This window comes from Brassica rapa, chromosome A10, assembly GCF_000309985.2.
Source record: "Brassica rapa cultivar Chiifu-401-42 chromosome A10, CAAS_Brap_v3.01, whole genome shotgun sequence".
NCBI lineage: Eukaryota > Viridiplantae > Streptophyta > Magnoliopsida > Brassicales > Brassicaceae > Brassica > Brassica rapa.
This window is the reverse complement of record NC_024804.2, coordinates 8,985,694-9,007,434: the sequence shown is the minus strand read 5'-3', so window position 1 is coordinate 9,007,434 and position 21,741 is coordinate 8,985,694. Positions and strand designations below refer to the sequence as shown.

The 21,741-nt window shown below is 33.0% G+C and overlaps 2 protein-coding genes across 2 annotated transcripts; one reads left to right on the top strand and one right to left on the bottom strand.

The window, feature by feature from the left end:
* The first annotated feature begins 40 nt into the window (after positions 1 to 40).
* On the top strand, positions 41 to 2,157 carry LOC103844744 (uncharacterized membrane protein YjcL). Its single transcript, XM_009121553.3, has 6 exons — positions 41 to 419; positions 482 to 708; positions 789 to 899; positions 974 to 1,132; positions 1,259 to 1,500; positions 1,591 to 2,157. Exons 1-6 carry the CDS (start codon positions 127 to 129, stop codon positions 1,912 to 1,914), a joined length of 1,356 nt encoding a protein of 451 aa, XP_009119801.1. The 5' UTR covers positions 41 to 126; the 3' UTR covers positions 1,915 to 2,157.
* A 15,512-nt stretch (positions 2,158 to 17,669) lies between these two features.
* LOC103833368 lies at positions 17,670 to 19,922 on the bottom strand. Its single transcript, XM_033282886.1, has 3 exons — positions 19,737 to 19,922; positions 18,630 to 19,645; positions 17,670 to 18,540 (listed from the first exon to the last, which is right to left on the bottom strand). Exons 1-3 carry the CDS (start codon positions 19,920 to 19,922, stop codon positions 17,670 to 17,672), a joined length of 2,073 nt encoding a protein of 690 aa, XP_033138777.1.
* Between the last annotated feature and the right edge of the window lie 1,819 nt (positions 19,923 to 21,741).

The window sequence follows — 21,741 nt, the reverse complement described above, 5'->3', positions numbered from 1 at the left end:
ATTAGAGATAAAAGTTGACGCGCACTATGTACGGTACGGGTCAACAAGTCCACTTACTCTCTTTAGTAACGATCCTCCGCTTTCTCACTCGTCACTTTCGATCGTTAAAGCAGACGCAGACGCGATATGGCGACGAGCTTGCCGTTTCTGAACGCGACAGGGATCTCGTTGCCGTCATCGGGATCAATTCGCCGGCGATCGCACATTGTTTCACGACAGGATCTCCCTGAATTCTCGTCTAAACCAGTCTCTTCGCCGCGGCTTAGCTTCTCCCGTAACGGTAGACACGAAAGGTTTCTCTCGCCGGAGGTGATCCGATCGGTGGCTGTGAGATCGCAACTGAGTACGCCTCTCATTTCTGGAAACGATGAGTGGGGAACTTGGACTGCTCTCTTCGCCACTGGTGCTTTCGGTCTCTGGTGCGCCTTCACACCTTTCTCTGTTTTGATCTAAAGATTTGATTTGAGTTGTTTTTTTACAGGTCGGAGAAGACGAAGGTGGGAAGTGCGGTGAGTGGTGCGTTGGTGAGCACACTGATTGGGCTTGCAGCTAGTAATCTTGGGATCATTTCTTCGGAAGCTCCTGCTTTTGCTGTTGTGTTGAACTTCCTGCTCCCGTTAGCTGTTCCTCTGTTGCTCTTTAGAGCTGATCTGCGCCGTGTGGTTAAGTCCACTGGAAAGCTTCTCTTGGCTTTCTTGATTGGATCAAGTAAGAACCACTTCATGTTTCTTGTGGTAGCAAAAGGCTTATAATTAATGCAAAGCTTCTTTTTGATGTTTCGTAAACAGTTGCAACAACTGTGGGTACCGCTCTGGCCTACTACCTAGTGCCAATGAGAGCACTTGGTCCTGATAGTTGGAAGATTGCAGCTGCTCTCATGGGGAGGCATATCGGTGGAGGTAACTTAACTTCCATTTCTTGTATCTTCGACTTTGTCAAGGATATACTGATTTTGATTGTTATTTCTCTCCAGCCGTCAACTATGTTGCCATAGCGAATGCTCTCCAAGTTTCACCATCAGTATTAGCCGCTGGACTCGCTGCTGATAATGTTATATGCGCTGTATACTTCACGTCTTTGTTTGCTATAGGCTCCAAAATACCTGCTGAAACTTCGCCTCCACCAACTAGTGGTAAGTCTGACTGTTGCTGTGGTGTCTGGTTTTGTCCCAACCCAAGAATGAATCATTTCCATGTCACATGCCTTTATCATGTTAGATTTAGTTTATGAATTCTGACTTCTCTTCTCACATGTACAGATGCAGCGACAAACAAAGATTCTGAAACTACGAACAAAATCCCTGTGCTACTGATAGCTACTGGAATTGCTGTGTCATTAGCTATATGCAAGGCAGGGGCTTTGCTCACAAAGTATTTCGGGATTTCGGGTGGTAGCTTGCCAGCTATAACCGCCGTGGTTGTTGTTCTAGCAACAGTATTTCCTTCACAGTTTGGTCGTCTTGCTCCATCTGGAGAAGCCATGGCTCTAATTCTTATGCAGGTGTGAGACACAATCTTACACACTTCATTTTCAAGAACAACGCAAAAGTTTCTTAAAAAATTATATATCAAACTACCTTTTTTCTTTCAGGTGTTCTTCACTGTGATAGGTGCGAGCGGAAACATATGGACTGTGATAAACACGGCACCGAGCATTTTCTTGTTTGCATTGGTCCAGATTGGGACACATCTCGCTGTGATATTGGGCATAGGGAAGCTGCTCAACATCGAGCTAAGGTTGCTGCTTTTGGCATCAAATGCTAACGTCGGTGGACCCACCACTGCAGCTGGAATGGCGACTGCAAAGGGATGGAACTCGTTGATAGTTCCCGGGATTCTTGCTGGAATATTCGGCATCGCCATTGCAACATTCATAGGGATTGCATTTGGTGTGAAGGTCCTCAAGTTCATGTGAAGATGCTAATATGACTAAGATTTATGAATTGGACTCTCTGCTTTTCTTATCCAATCTTGGTTATGTCGATTTTGGTTGCAAGATAGAAAAAAAAAACAATAAAATTCAGAGTATTTGTGTTGCATTGCATTTTTCACTAATATGCCAAACTGGGATGTAGAATCCTGATGGTTGTATACTGATTCAGTTATCTTTGTAGAATAAAATAATACTGTCATATTGCCAGGTTGATCTTGAGATTGATTCAGTTATCTTTGGAAACAAGTTTCGAACTTTCATTGTGTGTGGAAGAGGGTTGTTATACTTATATGGTGTGTAATTACAACGAGATTGAAACATTGTATACATTTATTATTATACGATAGTTCTGGAGTGGAAATAGGTCGTTTTCCCTAAAATTTTAGATGGCAAGATGAATGTTTATTGGTTTGTCCTTGTCAGGTCATGTGTAATGTATTATATAGCAAGAAAAAAGAAAGAAATAAATAAAAGTGAGGACCCCAACCCAAACAAAAACAATGCACGATTGTGCTTAGTTGCTTATAATGCCCCATCTGTCATTTTCGTGATATCTTAGCTTTTCACCTTTTATTTTAATCTCTAATTTTTTATTTTGACTTTTCTTGGTTAAAATGCCCCATAAGTCATTTTTACGATAGATATATAGATGGCGGGAGGCCGGAAACATCCGCTAAAATGCTCAATCCATCATTTTCTAAATTTCACGATAAGAAAAAATCTAGCTTAATTTTTGACTACTAAAATCTTTAAAAAAGATTTGCAAATCCTAGAACAAATGATCAACTATTCAAGATTTGACTGTAGAGCTGACAGCTATAACTAGGATTTTTTAACCAGTATACTCTGTAGTTCCAGCTCCTTTGATTGATAACACAATTTTTTTTGATAAATCAATTTTTTTTTATCTGTAACTCTTGTCTTTACTACTTGTTCCTGTTCCAGTAGTATCACCATAAACTCTAAACTTAATTTTTTTTTTAATTTTTATTTATTTATTTAAGTAATAATAATATTATTTTTATTTATTTAAATAATTATATAGAATAGGATATAAAAGTTTTTTTTTTCTTTTAATGAACAAGATATTTTTGGAAATGTCTCTTTAGTGATGGTAAACATGAATAATAATACCAACAAAATGGTAAACATGAAATTTCAAAAAAAAAAGCTTAATATAATAACATCTAAAATATCATATATCAATACAATTTACTAAAATATATGATAGATGCTACTATGTATAAAATTTACTAAAATAATAGAGCTATATTATTTGTACAAAGCAATATTTTTACTTATAAATTCCGTAAAATACTAAAATGAAAGATGTTAAAAGTATATTTTCTAAACACAACATGTAAATATAAATTATCTTAAACATATCTCCTTCCTATAATATAAATAAATTAAAAAATTTATTATATGCAAAATATATAAATTAAAGAAAAAACATATTTTGAAAGAGGTTCTCTATTTGATTATTTAAGATTGTTATTTTATTGTACCAAACTTAGTAAGTAGAAAACAATTAATAATAAAGTAAAATGTATTAAAAAATCACGATATATTAATAATGCTGAATAAGAAATATAAACAATAATATTGTAGAGTTACACAATATATAACACTAAAATAAAATTTATATATTTAAAAGATTTGTGATAATATCAAATATATTTATTAAATTAAAAATATATCCACACGTCCGTGCGGGTTAAAATCTAGTATTTGTTATTCTAGATGCTTTTATGAGATTGCAACTTTCAGAGTGATAAATTTTGAAACAATCACATATGCAATCGTAGAAGACGCAGTAGATCCAGTAAAAATTGATTTTCAAGATGGACTAAAAATGTCGATATTAGTCACCAAGATTCAGAAGCGAGTTCTTAACACAAAAAGGCAGTTTACGTGTTTTTATTACACCCAAGAGCAGATTGTGCTACCAAGGCATTTTTTGGTGGTTGAATACTCATTTCTCCCTGAAAAAGTGAAACTAGAGATGGGTATTACAGTAAAACGACAATTTATGATGGTTAGGTTAGTTAGATTTGATAGTTAGATTTGAATTTTGAAAAATATCGGTGATGACTTGGTGGACTTGAGATAAAGTTAGATTTGATAGATAAATAACCTTGGGCCAGTAAAAAGTATTTTTTAATTTGTTAATTATCTCCTACAAAAAAAGTTACGGTCATGGGAGAGAAGAAGACGAAGAAGCTTTCGGACAACCGGAATTTCAACCATGCCGACGAATGACCACCGGGTGATGACAGCGTAGACGATTAGGGAATTGGCGGGTAAATGTTTGGCAGAGAAGAACTATGGCGTTTTGGATATAATCTTCCAAAACTCGAAAATCAAAATTTGTTTTTTGCTTGGTCTTTGGTTCTAATCGGTTAATTTATACTATAGTTGTAAGTTATAAAAGTAAAACGAAAATAAATGAAGATTTCATGATAAAGAATCAATGACGGCTCTGAGATCTATTTACAGGAAACCCTGGAAACCCTATTATGAAGAAGATGAAAGTATTATAAAATTGCCACTCATATTAATTGTACACATTCATTTAAATGTACACGTATATGAAATTAATGTACATGCAAAAAATCGGGTTAACATTGAACACATGTACACATTATCGTAAATATCCACATGTACACTTATTAGTAAATATATATACATGTACACTGATTACAAAATTTCTTGATTAGTTACATGTACATGTTATCGTAAATATACACGTGTACACTTGTTACTAAATATATATATACATGTACACTGATTAATAATTGTTTTGATCAGTTGCATGTGCATTGTGTACACATTTGCTGCATTATACATATGTACACAAAGCCACAGAATCCACATGTACACTGTATTATCCATATGTATGTTGGTTTATAAATATTTACACTTGCACCTTTCATAATTGTTATCTTTTAAACATGATCCATCTGAGAATATCCTTTTTTTATAAGAGTAGTGTTTACAAACTACATTATATTATACATACACGTGAACACGAGAACTTAGACGATCAGAAAAAACGAGAAATCAAATATTATAATATACATATAACTTAATTGTAAACATTCACAAAAATATTATACCCTCTTGCAATAACCCATAAACCACAATAAACTAAATTATCTATACTATTAAAGCAGAATCCTATTGTCCTTTTTACCTTAACCTGCCATTTTTTTTACTAACATTGCATGTTTCATTAATGGCAATCAAGTAATATTAATAACACATCTATATGGGATCATTTTTTCCGGATCCAGCCCACATCAGATCTCTATTGGGCCATTTGGACCGATTAAGAAATCAGATCCAATTCTCACATTTTTTTTTCCTTTGGGCCATTGAGTCCAAGTTCAAATAATTTGTTTTCAACTATTCTTAATTATTATTTTTTATTTTCTTAATATAATTTAAGCATTAATAAAAATTGAATTTTTTCATTGTAAAGTATAAATCTTTATTAAAAGTATATAATTTTTTAATAAAATATTAACCACATAATAAAATTAATTTATCAGAGTTATACCAACTTTATTCATTAAAGAAATAAATTTTAATTTTTTAAACATAAATAATCATTTAAAATGAAATACGATAAATAAAGATAAAAAGTTTAAGTCTTTTATAAAATAAAACACAAATATATGAAAATATGACATTTACTAAATATTTGTCAATTGAAAAAAATAATAATAAACCCGCGCTTTGAAAGCGCGGCTCAAAATCTAGTAACCACTTAAACCTAAAACAAACTTTCAACCCTACAAAATGGCCATATATATGTAGATTTAATGGTCATGTTAACATCATAACTCTGGATAGCATATGAATTTAATGTACATAAAAAATGGGTTTAATATTGTGCACATGTAAACTTTATCGTAAGTATTCATGTGTACACTAGTTACATGTACACTGATTACAAAATTTGTTGATTAGTTACATGTGCATTGTGTACACATTTGTTGCACTATACACATGTACACGAGGCTACAAAATGCACATGTAGACTGTATTAGCCCGATGTAGGAGCCATATGTATGTTGGTTTATAAATATTTACACTTGCACCTTTCATAATTGTTATCTTTTAAACATGATCCAGCTGAGAGTTGCATTTTTTTATAAGAGTAGTGTTTACAAACTACTTTGATAAAGTCAACGTGTACACTTAATTTTGACTGACACATGTACATTAATCCACAAAAGCTTATGTGTACATCGTTTTACTTGTACACCGAATAAATTTTGAACATACATTTACATAAGTTAAAACAGAGGCCTAGAATAAGCGGCGAGATGGAGGAGATGAAGGCGGTGAGACAGAGGCGATGAAGGCAGCGACGAGACAGAGGCGCTGAAGGCGGCGACGAGGCGAAGGCAGAGAGACAGAGGTGGTGAAGGCGGCGACGAGAACAAGACAAGGACGAGACAGAGACGAGACGGAGGCAGGGATTTCAGCTGAGGGTTGGATCCGAAACAGAAAGGTATGTTATTGATGACTGGTGTAGTGTTTCCATGAATTTACTCTTGAATTTACAGAAGAACCGTGAAAAATACAAAGGAGGATGATGAATCTGACTTTATTGCGTCAGGAGTGGAAAGTGGTGGAGGAATATGGTGATAATTTGAGAAGCCGACGAAGGTGGGGGTTGGATCCGAAACAGAAAGCTATGTTATTGATGATTGATGTGGAGTAGATTCATTGCTGAGCCAAAACAAATAAGAAATCACTCACTTTGCTTAGATAGATCAATAGAAAGAGAGGATTTTGATCTTATTCTAGGGTATAACGACTGACCCATTCCGGTGAGAATAGCGGTGGAGACACCGGTGAAGAAAGGAGATGATGAGGAATGTCCATTACAATTTTTAGAAGAAATACGACTAAAAAAGGAGATGATGAATGTGGCTGAGTAAATCTGAATCGTTAAAAGTTAAAGTACAAAAGCAAATCCAATGGCCAGAAAATGAAACAGAGATAAGTCTTGTCAAAAGTGTTAGATTTAATCTGAGCCATTGAGTGGGAAGAGAAATGTGTGGTGAAGGTTAATTCCCGCTAATATAATAGTTTAGTTACTCAGCTGGTTAGTTAGTAAGTGACAGATTTATTTAGAAAGAAGGAAAGCAGTTAGAAAAAAGTGTTTTGATAGAAGAAAGTGACTTATTGTGTTATAATAAACTTAAAACTGCTTCTGGATGTAATTCTTTCTTCAGAAGCTGCCACTGAACGATCTGGAGCATAATGTTCTTCTTACAACATTTGGAACCTACAAAAACAATGATTCGTCACAATACCACAACATCCAAGTATACAAATGTGATATCAATTCGTTCACATATTTTGTTTTATTAATTTTGTAATACATTTCTTAATCGTAAGTTTTATGTTTTACAAACTAAATTTAGGTGTAAAAACTATAAAAAATTGACGAAATACATAATGCTAAAACTTTTGTGTAAGCTTACGTAGATTTTAAATTATTTCAAAAATTTATCTATTTGTTATCTTAAATAACTGACATTTATTTATCTCAAACATATGATTATTTCAAAACATAACTAATTTGTATTTAAATTTATTAAATTTTAGTTTTCTATTAAATTGAAATAAAAAGGTCTTTTCATATTTAAGAACATGCCATTTAAAAATGGTAGATCTTTCAAATTTTGAATCATAGATAGGGTATTTTTCAAATTATTCCATAAATATAATCAAAAAATTGTCTCAAAATGATTATTTCTGATTATGTATGTGAGCTAAAATCATCTCATCTCTTTATCAATCTATTTAATAATTTTTCTGAAATGTTTCATGGATTGCGAACCAATAAATCTTGTCAAAACAAGTTTATAGCGATTAAAATGAATATGAGCAAGGCATATGATATGACAGAATGGAAATTTAGTGAGTCTCCTTTTCACATAATGGGTTTTGATCCTCGATGGATTAATCTAATGGTGGAATGTATTTCTTTAGTTCAATATAGGGTACTTCTCAATGGTCAACCAAGAGGTCTTATTACTCCACAGCGGGGATTACGTCAAGGGGATCTTTTGTCTCCTTATTTATTTATTACTAGGGTAAACCCGCCCTAAGGGCGGGTGAATAAATAAACTAATAATATAATTGTATTTTATAATATTTAATTTATTTTAACTAAAAATAATATTTACTTACATAAGTACTATTTTTTAATATTCATTTTAAAAATTATATGATTGGACTTATTATAAAATTTCAAAATATGTATTGATAATTTTTTGTTAACGACTGTGTGTAGCATTTTCTCCGTATGATTAGCAGGTCCATTGTTGGCAAAGAAAAGATTAGAAGGTCCATTGTCTAGATTAAGTGCCTATGTATTTGATTTTATTAAATGTAGGAGTGTTCGTGTGATGTGTTTTTTTTGCTGTCGTCCAAAGTTAGAAACAAAGTTACAAACTATTGGTTATGAAAATAGATATGCTAGAGTATGAGGAGCGTGTGTTGTGTTCACTGTAGGCTGAAGGTAAAATAGTTTGTTTTATTTATTACGAAAGTAGAAACACATCTCAGATAGTATGACACTAACATATTGTGCATAAATTCTGAAAATAAATTTTATCATTTGTTTGTAATAATAGGATATGTCACATAGGCCTGGGACATACTATCCGAGATCCATATTCGATCCGAGATCTGCTCCGGATCTGCTTCGAAAATAGGATATCCGGGGTGTCCGGATCCGAATCCGAATAATAAAATCTTGGATCCGTGCAAACTAAATCCGGATCCGGATATCTTAATTTTTAGGTCTGGATATCCGGATCCGGATCCGTATTTTTAAAAGACATTAATTTTTAAATTTTATTAATATTTATATTTGATATATTAATTTTAGAATTTCTAAGCCAAGATCTCTTATTTAGTTGAGATTATGAGTTGATAAAAATAGACATTAACCGGCTTTCAAGATGTTGCAATCCAGTTCATCAAATTATGTTTATTCTTTTGTACTTAAGATGCAAGTAAATCCGGATCCGGATATCTTAATTTTTAGGTCTGGATATCCGGATCCGGATCCGTATTTTTAAAACACATTAATTTTTAAATTTTATTAATATTTATATTTGATATATTAATATTAGGATTTCTAAGCCAAGATCTCTGATTTAGTTGAGATTATGAGTTGATAAAAATAGACATTAACCGGCTTTCAAGATGTTGCAATCCAGTTCATCAAATTATGTTTATTCTTTTGTACTTAAGATGCAAGTAACCTCATGTACACAGAAAATGTCACCAGGAAGAAATTGTCCCGGTTTGCGACCAATACATGTAACCTAATATACTTTGTGTTAGTGTTGTGAGTTCATATACACTCGAAATCTATTTAACTGCTACATGTTTTTCCCACAGCGGCACACAGCCATTAAATTCATATTCGATCGTTGCATGATCAATAGGACAGAAGCTTAAGAATATTATCATTTGGCAGCTTCTCTAAGAATAAGATATCTTAATGTAAAGCTGTGACTGTGAGGGATAAAATCATTGGGCTTGCGTGTTATACTACCTGACTGACATTTCTTATAACATTTTCTCGAAGATTCCAGTATACTCCGGTTAACCGTCTCCGTCAAACCAGCCTGAAATAAACTGGACTTTTCTGCAAACTTCTCCACAAGCTTTGGCAGTTGGACTTTCTGACTGGGTAAGCTTAATTTAATTTTAATGTAGTCTTCTTTCGACTATCTTTTAGCTCATATTGGATTTTCTTCGGTGTATATACACGAACCTGTTTCAAAAAAATCAACAACCAAGAAGCAGATACTTCAGCTTTTATTTCGCATTGACTAAAGAGTTTCACAATTTCTCTTAAAGATCAAAATACTATGGGATCGGAGTGGATGCTTGAAGTAAGTGCAAAATGTAGGAAAGGTTCAGGATAATCGATTGTGTAAAGTTAATATTTCAGCTCCTGCTTTGGATTTTTTTGAAGCAAATAGTAGTCTAAGCCACTGAAAGAGAATAAATGTAAAGAAAAAACCTTTTTTAACTTTTGGTTTGTGTTTGGAAGCTAACCTTCCAAATTTTTAGGAATTTCTTTTCAAACTTACCTGTCCAGGATGAGAGTCTTTACAATTAATGTGACATCTAATGTTAAAATATACATTAGCTTAGTGTGATATCTCGTGTAGAATATAACTTGAAAAGGAAAATAGATAACGGTTAGGAGTAAAAAGTATTTAGTTATACAAATTACATATATTTAATCTAAAATTATCACAAAATAATACACATAAGAGAAAATGACTAAAATATCATTTATTATCAAATGAAAAAAAGATTAATAAAAAATATTAGTGATATACATGTTTTTAAATATTAGAGATGCATATAATATATGGAAGAATAAATTATTTTTAAACTTAGAGATACATATGTTTTAAAATCTTTTCGTGAATATTATTTTTTATGATTTTTATGTGCTATTTTTTTTGAACGATTGTATGTGCTAATTTTAAGACAACCAAATATAATCTAATGTTTATGTAGCCAAACCGGAGTCATTGTTTTTTTTTTTGACAAAAAAAAAATTCTTTCTCCACATATCGCAATCACATGTGTCAACATATACTTGACTTTCATCTAAGCTATTAGGATAAGTGAAATGCTGCCAACTTAGTAAAACCATTTGACTCTTCTCGTTCTTTGAAAGCAACGAAGGTTGCCTAAACTTTAGGAAAAAAAAAAATCGATCCCCAAATTTGAAACTTTAATCTTAGGGTTACTCATGGGCCGTATCCATTTTCAGAATCATTTCCGTCTCGATTCAGAATCATCTCCATCTCGCCACTGCTAGCGCTTGATCGGATTGATTTGCTTCAGGCGAAACATGGTAGTGATTCCTCCAAAGATTTTGAATTTATTAATCTTTGTATGTGAATCATGTAATTCCCTTTAGATGCTCCGTCGCGGCTGTGGTGTCCAAATCGGTGGGTTTGACAGTGAGTTAAGAAGGGTAGTTCTGGTCAGTTGCCTCTGTGTTTTCTCCACAGCTCCGGTGAATTAAAGTTTGTCTCTTTGCTTCGTTGTCGTTTCTGCTTCATATGCCTCGGGAATGAACTACATAAAGCTTCTGGCCAGAATCCATGGTTCTCCGGTGAATTCCAAGAGAATTCAAATGGAGACCCAAGTAATCCACGTTTACGTCTCCGGTGAAACTTTTCCGCAATAATGAAAATGATGGAAATTCTATGAATCTCCACTGGCTTTCTGCTATTCTCGAATCAGAGAACACTTACATCGTTTCTATCGTCTGCAGGAGATGGGAATTCGCTAATTGTCGTAGCATATTATTTGAAAGGTAAGTAAAAGCAACGAAGTGGATTAAGCAATGAGATTTGTTATCATTTACATCCCTTTTTATTGATCAGAAAATCTGAATGACATAGAACGTGAGGAATCAAAATTAGTTACACGTAATTAAGTTCTTGGAGTAAAGGCCATAATTGAGAAGAGTAATTTCTTGGTGTGAAAGTTAAAAGGAAACGTTTCGATGGCCCATCGACGATGGGGTTTGCAGAGTAGGCGAGAAGACAACGTTGTGAAAGATTATAGTTTTTCTATAATGGGGACAGGTGTCAGTCTCTCCTTTACCCAATTGATGATGTGGCATCACCAGGAGAGAGTGAACTCTACTTTATATAATTAGATGTGTTTTTGTCCTAAACCTTACTTTGATGTTAATTTCATGCTTAATTTCTTGATCATTTGTCTCACTTCTTACTTGTTTCCCTTTGATGTAGGAGATACAGATTTGAGGACAAATATTTTCAAAGGAGGAGGGGATGATGCAACCATGGTTGAGCCAGATGACTATGCAAAAAAGGATAAGCTTGGATGGCTGAATGGAAAGCTTGAAGATGAACCAGAGGCTGGAGTGGAGCATGCTGAGCTTATCTCTCACTCAAGTGACATTGAAAATCATGTCAAACAAGCTGGAAAAGATGTGATCAGACTCATCCATGACTTAGGCCTCTTTCTCAGCCTAAAAGAAGATCAACATCCAAGTTGAGGATCCATTGTCTCTTTCTGAATGGACAGCCACAAAATTCAAGTCAAGAAGTCAGCCAAAATAATTATTATTGAGTTTTCATAAATTTTAGTTTTAATTAAGTTTTCTCATTTTTCTACAAATTTAGGACTTTTCGATTTCCTTTTTTTCTTCTCTACTTAAACTCTCTTTTTTTTTTCAGAACAAAACATTCACCTTTTTTATAAAAATCTCTCTAAATCTGTGAATCATTTGCTCATCTTTGAACATCGATTGCTAGGAGTTCATTCTCTGCAAGCAAAACTTGTCTTTGATCGAAATCATAGTTCATTCTCTTGATCTTAGACTCATCTACACAAGTTCTGATTATTCCATAGATCAGATCTGAAGATCATCCCATCAAACCACCTATCATCCACGAAATCAACCTTTATCTCTCTCAAATCACCAGATCATCCTTCAAAAGAATCAGGGACAAAAGGATCTCCTCATCAGGGGTTCATCAGCAAGTAATGAATAAGGCAGTAACTGGTAAATCAAAAAAGGAATAGATGGAATATAGATGAATGGAGTAAGATGAATGGAATACAGTAGAAAAATAGAATGGATTCATCCAATTAATTTATTCCTTAGCAAAATTGTTTTGGAATTTTTTGCTTTATATTTTGGTTAGTTTTTTTTTTTAAAAGAATATTAAATTAATTCAAACAAAAAGCTATTTTGGTTAGATTTTTTTGGAATTGATGGAATGAGCATTTCATTCCATTAATGTTAAATGGTAATTTTTTTGATGGAATTAATCATTCCAAAGCATTCCATTTCAAAAATAGTCGAAATCCAGTTGCAGCCTAAGTTTTTGCTATATTTAGTGGAATCATCACAAGACTTATCTCATTATATTTCTCTTTGCCTTCAGTGGCGTAATTTGCGCCAATATTGAAAAAAATCAAATTAAAGGATCGAAAAATAATTAAAAAAAAAGAAAGATATTAAGAAAGAAGATTTCTAAAGGAAGAGAAAGCTAGATCTCGAAGATAAAAAGAAAAATGAACAAAAAAAACCTCTTCTTCAAAAAAAAAAACATTGTTTGACTCATAAATAAAAGCAACAAACATTGTCATGACACTATTTCTCCTTTTATTAAACAAATTTTTTAAAATGAAAATGCTAATCAAACAAAACAAACATAAAAGAGAGGCTCCACTGAAAAACCTAAATGATTCTCTTATGTTATTATGTTCTCATTACCCTCTTTGTTCTCGTTACTGTTGTTGTTGTTGGCTACACCCACCGACTCTCTTTCAAAAAACCTGAACCGGCGACATCATCACCGCCATCTTCCGTGATGTCAGTCTGCCTAGTTTTCTGCTGCCTCATCTCAAACTTGTTTCCGCCAGTGCTATCTTCCCCATCATCAAATTTTGGCGTTTGAAAGGTATAAAGCTATTGCTGTTATCAGAATTCAGTCTTCTCAAAGATCTTCCAGCATCATGTCTTTGGCCAAGCCCAAACCTCCTTCCCCTGAAGCTATTTCTCATATCTCATTCCATCAGCTGTTCATATGCTTCTAGCAACCTTGCGAGCATATTTAAAATTATTCCATATACTTTATCCTTTTGGATTGTATATGTCTTTTTTACATGCATAATTGCATTTTTACACCAATCATGGGGATCATCTTACTTGAATTTACTTTATCAAGTTCTTTTTTGAGTGAAAACATAATCTATTCAATGTTCTACTTACTAGGATTCTTTAATTCTCCCCCTCGAGATGATGACACTTCATGTCTAAATTCTCGTACTGAATCCCACTCTAGAACCAAAAACATATTCAGTTTTCCCATTTTGGAAAGAATTATGTTTCAAATCTGAGATCATGATTTGGGGCTGTTTAGAGAAATCATATATAGTGAACTTGTTTAATGATTCATCTCCCATGATGTTTTTCTTTATTTTCTTTAAGACATACTATATCTGAAAAATTTCTAGTTTTTCAACATTTCACAATAATGTCGATAACAATATTGGAGATGGCTATATCAGTAACCTTCAGGTTACCACCATTTATACTTTTTCCATCTTTTACTTATGCATGTAATTTCATCATAAACTCTTATAGAACCAATAATAATATGCTCTGCATTAGCATTAGCATTATGCTCTTCATTATCCAATTAACAATTGTTAGAAAAACATTTAGAGAAGCATTTACTAAATGCTAACGCTCTGGCCAATGCTCTCTGGCCAATGCTCTCATATGAAGCTTTTAGAAGAGCATTTTCATTTATAATTTACAAAATTAAAGAAAATATATAATTAATTCATTTATTATATTTCATAATATCATAAAACTGTTTTTATATCCAAAAAATAAAATTTTGATTTCTAAAATTAATTTACAATAAAAATATTTTTTAAAATAATATTTCACATTAAAAATATTATTTAATTTATATAATTTAATTTATTTTAAATTTGAAAAATTATTTTAAACATATTTTTTAAATTATTAAATAAAATAAATTAATTATATATCTTTTTAATTGCATATGTTAATGTATATATATATATATATATATTAGAAATATATATATTAAAAATAAATATATTATATATTATATACTAATTTTTATAATAATTTTAAACAACATAATCATATTGCTTTACCAATCATCCTATTAAACAGTTTAGCTAAAGCATACATCTCCTACAGCATACTGCTTCTATAGCATAGTGCTACTGCTAATGCTAATGTTCTACCAATCAAGGCATGACCCAATATCATCCAAGTATATCTATCTCCATCCTGAATCTCAAAATCTTCATCATGATTATAATTCTCATGTCACATCGATATTTTCATTTTTATTTTCTGGATCAACAAGAAAATCTATAACATCAAGATGAGTATATCTATTTAAGTCATGAAAAGATGGTCCGAGCTCATAAGAGATGAAGTTTATTTCACTTCTTTTCTCTCTTTCTTTTTGATTCTCGATACAGATCGGCTAAATATTTTGGCTTAGGACAAATACATACCCAATGTTTTTTCTTTCCTTTTCTGTAGCAAACTTTTTATGTTTGTCTTTTATCACCAGGCTACTTTCATTTTTCTTGGAAGTTCTAATTATTTCACATGGTTAATCTTCTTCCTTTTCCTCTCTTCCACGACCACGATAGCGGTTTCTATCGCATCCACATCCCGTCCTTACTTAGTAGGATGGACTTGATGGTTTATTATCATGAGTTCATTTTTCTTTCAGTTTACTCGGTGGATTTACATCAACTCCAACTATTAGAAAATCCTTTCTTTCAAGGATTTAATTATTCAAAGATCTTCATGATCTTTTCTCATGATACATCTTATCTTATAAACCATCATTATAAACCATCATTAAAGTGGTATAAAATATGATGGCTTTATATTTTTACTCATCTGATATAGTTTTTAACTTATCGATGATTTTACAAAGCTCATTTTCTCTTAAGTGCAACTTTGCACCTACTGTCCATACCATATGATTACTCTCAGTAATACCAAGGGCAGTTATTTTGAGTTTTTCCAAATTTGACATGATAACCGTATTTATAGAATAGCATATAAAAATATCATAGCGATGGAAATTTAAATGCATAATTTAAATGTAGAAATTAAAGGTATAAATTAAAAGCATAAATTTAAATGGCAAAATTTTAAAGAACATAAATAAAATTGGAGGCTTAACCTTCCACATGATCCGAGGAGACATCGTCTACCATATTGATCATTTTTTTTCAAGATCTAAGGAGGCTTAGTCTACCATATTGATCTTTTATTTTTCCAAGGTCCGAGGAGACTTAGTCTACCATTTTTGACCATTTCTTTTTTTTTCCTCACGGAGGTAAAGCCTACCACATGTTTCTTTGATCGTGAAGGCATATCCTACTATAACAATCAGTCGGAGAAGGCAACGCTTATCATCCCGAAAAATAAACGGAGAAGGTCTAACCTATCACTCCGGAACAATAATAAAATTAACATAATTGAAATTACTGAACAACATAAATTAAAACTTATCTCGCTGGTTGGAAAGCTTCATGCTGATAACGTGTTATAAATTATTAGCTCAAGAGACATATACCTACATATATATGTATGTTTATATCTATTATTATAATTATATATGTATATGTTTGGTGTGAGTGGAAGGAGACGACAAGAAAGAGAGATACGAGTGAGAAGAGAGTTCTGTATTATTATTTCTTCTCGTGTTACAACACAAGCAATATATACGAGTCATAAACCGACTCAAGACAACAAATGTTTAATATACGAGTCATCCCATCCCTTCGGTAAGTGGGATGAATATGTCTAATGGTACTTCTGGACATGTCTCATCGATTGCCAGGTAACATTTTCTTAAAATTTCTTACTTGTGTTGTAGCTTCATGTACGCTTCTTGGCAAATTTGGTTCTCTTTTGAAATTTATGTGGCTAACACATAGGTTGTGAGATATAGAGGATTGCCGCTCACAATCTATGTGCGTACACAATCACATAGATTTGAAATTATTGATAATCTCTTTAACCGTGTGTCTTGGATAAAGATGGTGATATGAGGTATAGTAAATATTTCAAGACGATTGGCAAACCTTTGTCTGTATGATAAAACTGTGAAAACAAAGTTTGATTACAAGAATCAAATGCTGTTGCTAAGGGAGCTCTTGCCTTGCTTTCAGTATGTCAAGTTCTGCAGTGAAACCCCATTACATTGCCATATAAAAGTAGCATATATATAATATAGAGATTTTCTAAAAGTAATTTAACACAGTTTTGTTAAATCAAGTACAATAATAATAATAGGATGGTATGAGTGGATTTCAGTTTAATCAAGTTCTTCGTAAACTGGATCAGCTGATACAACTAAGGACTTGCAAATGATCCATAAATATAGCTTTGGTTAATACATCAATGGCACCAAAGTGTAAATATATTGGAAAATTAAAGGTAATATAATTTTGTACTCTTATTTTAATAGAGTTGATAAAGGTAAAATAAATAAAAATTTAACTTATATATATTATTTAATAACTTTTATTTACAAGAAAAATATTTTTTTTTTACCATAGACTACACATTTTACTTTGACAAAATAAGAAAAATCATCAACAACTTAAAAAAAAAATAGTTTCAGTACATGAGTTAGAGCTACATCTTTTGTCTACAGCTCAGCTCAGAAGATAACAATAGAAGAAACACAACTAAGAACAATTTTCGGCACCATCCGAACTGTTTTTGTATTCTAAACTCAGTTTTGGTAATTTCGTAAATTAATAGAAAGGATTTTATTACAAAAATGTTTAAAACTATATACAACATTCAATCAACAAAAAGAAGAGCATTTTTCAATATGATAATTCTGCATATATTATATTCATATAACAAAACTAATTGCAATATTGTTAAAGTAACTAACCGCGCTATGCACGGAAAACGACCTAGTAAAAAGAAAATGAAGAAAAAACCTCAACTTCATTGTCATGACATTATTTCTCCTCTTATTAGACAAATGTTTTTAAAATGAAAATGCTAATTAACCAACACAAAACAAAACAAACATAAAGAGAGAGGTTCTATTGAAAAACCTAAAAGTTCCTCTTATGTTATTTTGTTCTCATTACCCTCTTTGTTTTCGTCTCCGTTGTTGTTTTTGGTTACACCCACGACTCTCTTTTGCGAAACCTGAACCAGCGACATCATCAACCCCATCTATGTCAGCCCGCCTAGTTTGCTGCTGCCTCACCTCAAACTTGTTTCCGCCAGTGCTATCTTCAACACCATCAAATCTTCTTTGGCGTCTGAAAGGTATAAAGTTGTTACTGTTATCAGAATTCAGTCTTCGCAAAGATCTTCCAGCATCATGTCTTTGGCCAAGCCCAAACCTCCTTCCCCTGAAGCTATTACGATTCGTTCCATGGCTCCTCCTTTCATCGAATCCCGGCGGCGGCATTCTGTTTCTTGGAGGTGACATGAAACCTATTTCTTGATCTTCAAGAAACCGTTCCTGGAAAGGAAACCTCATGCTCTCCATCATCCTCTCCTCGGCTCTAAACCCATCAAGAGGATGAGATAATCTATCTCCACCGTTCCACTGGACTGGAGAACGACTTCTAGATCTCCTAAAGACCGGAGAGTTACGTCTTTCCCTCCTGTTACCACTCCTCCAGTTGTGCATCCGACCAGAAAACTGGTTATTATCACCGTGCCTGCCCCTCATTACATGATCCCCACCATTTGAAAACCGACCACCGCGGTATCCCCCATTTGAGAAACGCTTACGTACATAACCATCAGGTTGTGATCCTTGTCCGGACCCTGATCCTGATTGATCAAATCTGCCCATCATACCTAGATTTTCAGGGTGTGGAGGCTCGAGAACATATGGAAGTCTGGAACCCGAACCACGAAAGTATCCTCTACCAGAACTCCTGTCATGTCTCCCAAAACAGTTATATGGACTCATGCTCAAGTCTTCATTATCATCAGATCTGAAACAAAAAGAACCATTACTAGGTTAATAATGAACTATTAAAAAGTAAAATGACCTCAAAATGAGGCATGGAAAGAAAAAACTTGCCTAGTCCTCGGGAAGCCATCATGCGAAGGCAACTCCTTAAATGGTTTCGGCACAAACCTCCTTGAAGAAGAAGACCGCTTCTTAAGATGCAAATCACTCATGCGAGCCACATCATTCTTCTCTACGTCCCTTCTGTCATGAGCCTCTCCAATTCTCAATGCATCATGAGATTTACGCTCTAATGGTCCCAAGTTAGTCTCTGCCAAGATTCCCTTTCCATAATCCTTCATCTTGTTGTCATTATTTTTAGCCATAGAATAGAACCCTTCATCTTTAACCTTATTTTTTCCCCTACGGTATGGCTCCCTTAGTTCTCCATCCTCAAGCGGGGAACTATAACCAGGTTTGAACTTATTTCCATTTCTAGCAGCTGCTTCATCCTTAGGACCACATGGTGATGAAAACTTAACTTGCCCAGCTGATGCAGCAAACCCATCTAGATGGTACTTACTACCATCAATAGGTTCGCTCTCTCTAGGGGGCATTGGATTTGTGATTGCTCCCTTCACATCTTTTTCAGAGGCATCATCTTCTACATCACAAGGTGGACCCCAAGCATCCATAGAAACATTTAAATCCCAGTGTAACCTTAAATTCTTTTTCTCAGTGGGTTCACTGACCGATGATTTATCTGAATTTATGAGAACCCCACTATCAGGTGCTAAATTTTCACTTTCAGTTGGTCCCTTAGTAGCTACTATCATCCCTCCTACGCTCGCTGTGCCCTTCTCATCAGCCAAATCAAACGAAGATTTTTCACTTTCAGGCAGAATATCAACAGCTGGTGCAAGATCATTGCTCAAATTACACGCAGCATCCGCAAGTAACGCAATACCAGAAAAATCAGGACCACTGCTATCATTCTTTGGGTTTAACTTCCAAACATGGTTGATCTCCGGCCTATGTTTTGAGATTCCACGTCGACCACATGACTTTCTTGGTGACGGGGAGGCAACCATCATTCGCTGCTTTTTCATTGGAACAAGCGCAGTTTCTGCCACATGCTGGCCTAGAAGCTGCCATAAACAGAAAGGACAGAATCAGATATATATATATATATATCAATGTAATGAGACCGTGAGGAACACAAAGGAAAGGAGAAAAAACCTTTCCAGGCTCTGACTCATTTGCTATTGTGCCTGATGAACTCTTGTCTTTGTTCTCAACATCTGAGTCTGCAACTCGTACAATTGCTTTTTCATCACGCCTTGTTAAACTTTTGCTACCTTTCGCCATCCAAGGAAGCTCACTGTCATTTGTACTCTTAAGCTTACCACGGTTGGTTTTTGCCATGCTTCAATAAAATAATATTCCATTAATAAACCATATATGAGACAATACAAAACATAACCAGGAGCTAATGTCTATTGTCTATTATGGAATATTCACTGTAGATGTACTTCATAGCTAGAAAACCAGTTAAAGACTCTATGAGCTCTTACCTGAAAATAATATCCCTAATTTTGAAACATTTTAACAAGCATTCTTGGTGTTAAGAGCATAACAATCTAGCATTTATTTCAGTTTTAATCCAATTATATCTGACTCAAGATCATTGTCTGCACACCCTTGATCAAATGGGAAGAATAAATGTTCATCAGCCATGCACTGACATAAGAAGGCAAGATCCATCAAAAGAAAAATCGTCATTGCAAAACTTCTTTCATTTTCAATCATGAAACATCGAATCCTAAGCCTATCATACAAGGTTGTACATAGATGAATCAGAGGGACCACTGGTTCATATATATATATATAGTATTAAAGCAGAATACCTAATATGATTATGCCCTTAGTTTTTATAATTATTTACAAGAGAATGCCATTGCCTTTTTTGAATTTTTTAATAATTAATTCTCCTTCCATATTTATAACCAATCATAAAAACATTTATTTTTCTTCTCAATTATAGTCAAACAGTATAAACATAAAGGGTGTGGATGCGTACTAATTTAAACTTAGGCTTATACAAATAAAAATATAATGTCAGGTTACATATTTTAACTTAATGGTATATGAAACATACAAATAATACAAATAATTATTAAAATTTGGAAAATTATAGTGGTATATTATTTTATTAATTTTTATAATAAAATTTTTTTAATAAAATCAAAAAATGAAACCAATTAATATTTTATCACTTTCAAAACTTCTCAATTATAAATATAAATATAAGTATAAATTATAAATTAGCATCTGATTATATATTATTACATTTATATCTCAATACTTATCATCCTAAACATTTAAAACAACAACTACACATATACAAAAACATATTATATAATTTTTTTGAAAATATACATTTTATAAATTACAATATGTCATAAAATAAATATTTTAAAAAGAAATAATCTCGCGTTTTGAAATTGCGGGTCAAAATCTAGTATATATTAAACTATTAATCTAAATCTATAGATATGATATCTAGATGGTACAGAATTCAGAAAATGGTAACATGGACTAGATTTGATATTTGGATGAATTTCACCTCTATAAAATTTCATAGATTCAACTCCACCAACAATTTTTTCGACCTTGTGTGATAACTGATGATACTGATACTCACTAATTGACCGAATACTAATCATTTCTTTGTCATTTTAAACTGATTTGGCTGCTTGAAATAAGAATATATGATAATTATGTATACATAAATGATTTGAATACAGTAAATATCTGTTTACCTGTATATGCTTTCTTTTCCTCAAAACTTTGGAAGCACCTGCAAGTTCAGGGGAAAAAAACGTAGGTATAAACAATATTGAATTTAAAATGTTGACGTCATTTCGTGATAAAAAGCATGTCGAGAAGCAAAAATTAAGAAACAGTCAACAGATTTCTGGAGAAAGAAAACATATTCTTACCAACTCCTAAGCACTAATGCAAGTATGTGTGTGGTCAGCCCTCTTCAGTTTGAGCACTTATATTCTGTATACATCTCAAAATCTATGGTTTTGATTTTAAGTCAAACATATGATATTGAATGCAAAAAGAAACATATTTAATATTACCATTCAAAATGAAAATCTAATAGTGTATGTAAAGTATATAAATCGATTAAAAAGTTTCCATTTTCTTTCCTTTCAGAATATGTTATCAAGCCAAA

Excerpts from the sequence above, each read along its gene's own strand:
- LOC103833368 (XM_033282886.1), bottom strand. The coding sequence starts at position 19,922 with ATGGCAAAAACCAACCGTGGTAAGCTTAAGAGTACAAATGACAGTGAG. Across the intron at positions 19,646-19,736 it reads ATGAGTCAGAGCCTGGAAAG|CTTCTAGGCCAGCATGTGGC; the intron begins GTTTTTTCTCCT and ends TGTTTATGGCAG. Across the intron at positions 18,541-18,629 it reads GATGGCTTCCCGAGGACTAG|ATCTGATGATAATGAAGACT; the intron begins GCAAGTTTTTTC and ends TTTTTGTTTCAG.
- LOC103844744 (XM_009121553.3), top strand. The coding sequence starts at position 127 with ATGGCGACGAGCTTGCCGTTTCTGAACGCGACAGGGATCTCGTTGCCG. Across the intron at positions 900-973 it reads GGGGAGGCATATCGGTGGAG|CCGTCAACTATGTTGCCATA; the intron begins GTAACTTAACTT and ends ATTTCTCTCCAG. Across the intron at positions 1,501-1,590 it reads TGGCTCTAATTCTTATGCAG|GTGTTCTTCACTGTGATAGG; the intron begins GTGTGAGACACA and ends TTTTTCTTTCAG.